The 4,150-nt window shown below is 31.5% G+C and overlaps 2 protein-coding genes across 4 annotated transcripts in view; one reads left to right on the top strand and one right to left on the bottom strand.

Annotated features, from left to right (window-relative positions):
* LOC115238392 (Bloom syndrome protein homolog) overlaps positions 1–2,564 on the top strand; it is a 7,296-nt gene extending 4,732 nt beyond the window's left edge. The window contains exons 9-15 of one of the 3 annotated variants that reach the window (XM_029812171.1): positions 88–346; positions 445–828; positions 902–1,052; positions 1,130–1,206; positions 1,482–1,806; positions 1,904–2,087; positions 2,165–2,564. In XM_029812171.1, coding sequence (XP_029668031.1) covers positions 88–346; positions 445–828; positions 902–1,052; positions 1,130–1,206; positions 1,482–1,806; positions 1,904–2,087; positions 2,165–2,318 — 1,534 coding nt within the window. In that variant the 3' untranslated portion in view covers positions 2,319–2,564. Of the gene's footprint in view, positions 1–87; positions 347–444; positions 829–901; positions 1,053–1,129; positions 1,318–1,481; positions 1,807–1,903; positions 2,088–2,164 lie in introns of all 3 variants that reach the window. The other 2 variants (XM_029812170.1, XM_029812169.1) reach the window with 2 other exon arrangements.
* LOC115238395 (succinate dehydrogenase assembly factor 2, mitochondrial-like) lies at positions 2,553–3,937 on the bottom strand. The gene is made up of 3 exons (XM_029812178.1): positions 3,776–3,937; positions 3,538–3,686; positions 2,553–3,141 (listed from the first exon to the last, which is right to left on the bottom strand). The coding sequence occupies exons 1-3, from the start codon at positions 3,827–3,829 to the stop codon at positions 2,871–2,873; spliced, it is 474 nt and encodes a 157-aa protein (XP_029668038.1). The 5' UTR covers positions 3,830–3,937; the 3' UTR covers positions 2,553–2,870.
* Positions 3,938–4,150: the final 213 nt, after the last annotated feature.

Here is a 4,150-nt window from a genome sequence, read left to right as displayed (position 1 = left end):
GAGAGAGAAAGAGAGAGAGAGAGAGAGAGAGAGATATATATATATATATATATATTCGAGTAAAATAATTAATGATTATATTTTTAGGTTTATGTCGAGTTTCAACAGGCCTAACTTGAGATATAGTATAATCTCAAAGAAAGGGAAAAATTGCTCCGACGAAGTTATTGCTATGATAATGACAAAGTATAGAAACGCTTGCGGCATTGTATATTGTTTATCGCGCAAGGATTGCGACGATTATGCTGCGCAAATGAAAAAGAATGGTATCAAAGCGTTGAGTTATCACGCAGGGCTCACTGATAATCAAAGAGGCAACTGTCAAGGAAGATGGATCTCTGACGAAGTACATTTTTTACATATTTATGGCAATTTTTTTTATTATAATTATATTTGTCTTGTCACACAATTGTATTCTTTCTTATGTATACATCTTCTTTTTAGATACATGTTATCTGCGCGACTATAGCTTTCGGAATGGGCATTGATAAACCAAATGTGCGCTTTGTAATACATGCTGCTCTACCAAAATCCATAGAAGGCTATTATCAGGAAAGTGGCCGCGCTGGTCGTGACGGCGAGATAGCAGATTGCGTTTTGTTTTATAATTATGCAGACATGCACAGGATCAGAAAAATGATCGAATTGGATAACCCAAATCCACAAGTCGTTAGTACACATATGGATAATTTATTTAAAATGGTAGCATTTTGCGAAAATACTACAGATTGTCGTAGATCACTGCAGCTTAATTACTTTGGAGAAATATTTGATAGACAACAATGTATCTCAAATAAAACAACCGCATGTGATAACTGCAGATGCAAGGTATGTTACATGTATTGAATAAATAATTATTGCGATAACGTAATGGGATTATTACTGAGATGAGTAATTTTAGGAAGAGATTACACTGCTGGATGCAACTGAAGATGCAAAAGAGATTATGAAAGCTGTACGAGATATCAACAACAGAAAGAATTGTAAACTTACACTAATACTCTTATCACATATTTTTAAGGGTAGTGATCTTAAAAAGATTAGAGAAACAGGTTTATATCCAGTTTATGTTCAATAATAAATCAATATTTATAACAATATATTAAATATATTCCTTTTTAAATTATAGGTCTTACAAAACATCCTCTATATGGTCGCGGTAAATCGTGGGACAAAAGTAATATAGAACGCCTTTTACATTATATGGTACTGCAAGAATATTTGCAAGAAAATATGTATATTAATAATGAAATTGCTTGTGCATATTTAAAAATCGGACCAAAAGCGAGTGAACTCATGACGAGAAAAAATGTAAAGGTATTATCTGAAAAAAAAAAAGAGATTCGCAGTTTATAAAATATATAATTGAATACAAATTTTAATTTCATTATTAATTATTAATGTTCACATCATATTAGCATACATTGAAGTTTTTCATTGTATCTCATTATATATTGTATATTTTATTTAATTTCAAATAGGTACAAATCCCAACAAGACAATCAAATAAATCTACAGGTGGCACAGCCACAGTTTCGACAGTCACAAAGAAAATTGATGGCATTATAAAAGAATTGCAAGACCGTTGCTATGCCGAATTGATGACAATAATACGGGGAATTGCTAGTACACTAGATGTTTCTGCTTCCTCTATCATGAATATGGTAGCTGTCAGAGCTATGAGCCAGCGTTTACCGGAGAATGAAGAAGCCATGTTACAAATACCACACGTCACTAAGGCTAACTTTGTTAAATATGGCAAAGCTCTCTTAGAGATTACACAGAAATACGCAGCAGAAAAAATTGGTACATATATGATATTTGCGCACATAATGAACTGTAAGATTATGTATTGTGTAAATTAATATTCCATATTATATTGAGTAATCTCTATTATTCTCAGTATTGGAAAACGAAAATGATGAAGAAGAACAAGATAATGATGATAATGATGACAACAATAGTACCTGGGATGACAACGCTTCCAACTATTCTCGTAGTAGTACTAGCAATCGCCGCGGTAAGAAACGGAAGATTGGTAATAGATCTAACAGCGCCAACAAAAAGTATAGACGAGGTGGCTCAAGGTAATATAAAAGTATATATGATGTTATGTCTTTTTATAGATTATTTTTATGTGATAATGAATATTTTTACACATTAGTAGCGCGGGGAGGGGAAGAGGTTCGTCAAGAGGCACATCAAAAAATTCAGCGACAAAATCTAATGCAGCTACAAAGAAGACGATAGGACTTGCAAGTTTTAGTCAGACAAAACAATATCTCGCAAATCCTAATAGATACATGCATATTAGTTAATTGTATTTCTTTTCTCCATCTCTGATATATTATTTTCGGAGTTTGTGGTGCATTTATAATTCCTGTACAAATCTTGGGATATATAATGGCCAAAATTATCTATGGCGTTCTAGCCATTTTATAGAATAAAATAATTTAATAATAAGTGTTTCTGTAAACTATGCATTATATTTGTGTATATGCTCTAAGAATTCACGAGAAAAGTGTACATAAAAAGGTTTTTATGATAAAATATTTTGTTCAATATAGATGATTTTATTAGACATGCGAAAAGATAGCAAGTTACAATGTGCCAATGTATATGTTTGATACATCTAGATGATATTATCTTTCTCGTTCTCTTAATTATTTCACATGGATATATGTATTATGATAGAGAAAATAATTCCAGATCTCTTCAAAAATAAGATTACTTTTTCTTTAATAATTTTACACACATGTGTATTGTATATATATCACAATAATTTATTATTTATTCTAATTGCATTAATTTAAACTACTGTATTATTATATATTACATTCTGTTAATATTATTACTATGTTATACATCATTTACAGATCAGGTTGCATTATCCTAGCTTGTCGATCTTCATTCCGAGTATGCTTTTTCAACATGTCCATCACTTCATTATCAAATTCGGGCGGGGTTGGTTTAACACCAGTTGCCCAATAAAATATGTCCCAATCATTAGTTGGCAAATTTATAAGTTGATCGTAAAGTCTTAACTGCGTATCATTAAATGTATTCAAATACTTCTTTGCGAATGTGCTAAGAAGCAAACCGTTCTCCAACATCCCGCGTTTACGAGATTGATATATCAATCTAAAGTAATAGAAAATAGAATGTATCACAAAAATATATTTACAAATATTTTCAACAGCAGATTATCAGTGGTAGATATATATATAAATAATAATTCTAGTATTAATAATTTAATCAATTTATTTTGATCTAATTATAACTAATAACTAAAAAATATTTGATATAATACACATAATAACGAAAAATAAAGAGAGGAATTTGTTACTTTCAATCAATGTGAGATTAAAGGCTGGTTTATGCAGGCCGTAACTGTTAATTTATGCCGGAATCGTTAAAGTTTAACACTAGGATTACAATAATCCTACTGTTAAACTTTAACGGTTCCGGCATAAATTAACAGTTACGGCCTGCATAAACCAGCCTTAACTGTTTACTATAACAAAAATGGTATGATACCGTGCTCTCTTCAGATCAGCATTTTCTCCTTCGCGTTCCACATAATGCGGAATGTTGGGTTCCCGCCCTTCTGGATGAATCAAATCTTGGAAATTGTCTTTCTGCCTGGAGCAACTTATCCATACGCCTCTCGTAAGCAATAGTTTAACCTGAAGCATTATTTACATGTACATTATCATTACGTTTCTATAGAAAACTTCCGTATGGTGTTTCTCATTTAATATCTTCAAATGCTTACGTATAATGTGACATGATTAGATATAATATTCATGATCACGGATATGCTGCGCATATATAATCTAATAATATCTCTTATCGACGCTTACATACATTATATGTTTAAAAAACAGGGTATCGATTCTGTAATTCAAGTGAGGATAAAAATCACAAAAATGAGTGAATTTACTAGAAAATTTATAATTTCACTAGTGCCGGTCTACAATAGATGATTTAAGCCCTAAACCTTAAGAAATTGACCAATCACAATCAAGTATAAGTGCCGGTCTACAATAGGTGATTTAAGCTCTAAGCCTTAAGAAATTGACCAATCACAATCAAGTATAAGTGCCGGTCTACAATAGGTGATTTAAGCCCTAAGCCTTAAGAAATTGAC

Source organism: Formica exsecta, unplaced genomic scaffold (assembly GCF_003651465.1).
Source record: "Formica exsecta isolate Colony F162 unplaced genomic scaffold, ASM365146v1 scaffold333, whole genome shotgun sequence".
NCBI classification, from domain to species: Eukaryota; Metazoa; Arthropoda; class Insecta; order Hymenoptera; family Formicidae; genus Formica; species Formica exsecta.
The sequence above is the reverse complement of the archived record's forward strand: the minus strand, read 5'-3'. Positions and strand labels throughout refer to the sequence as shown.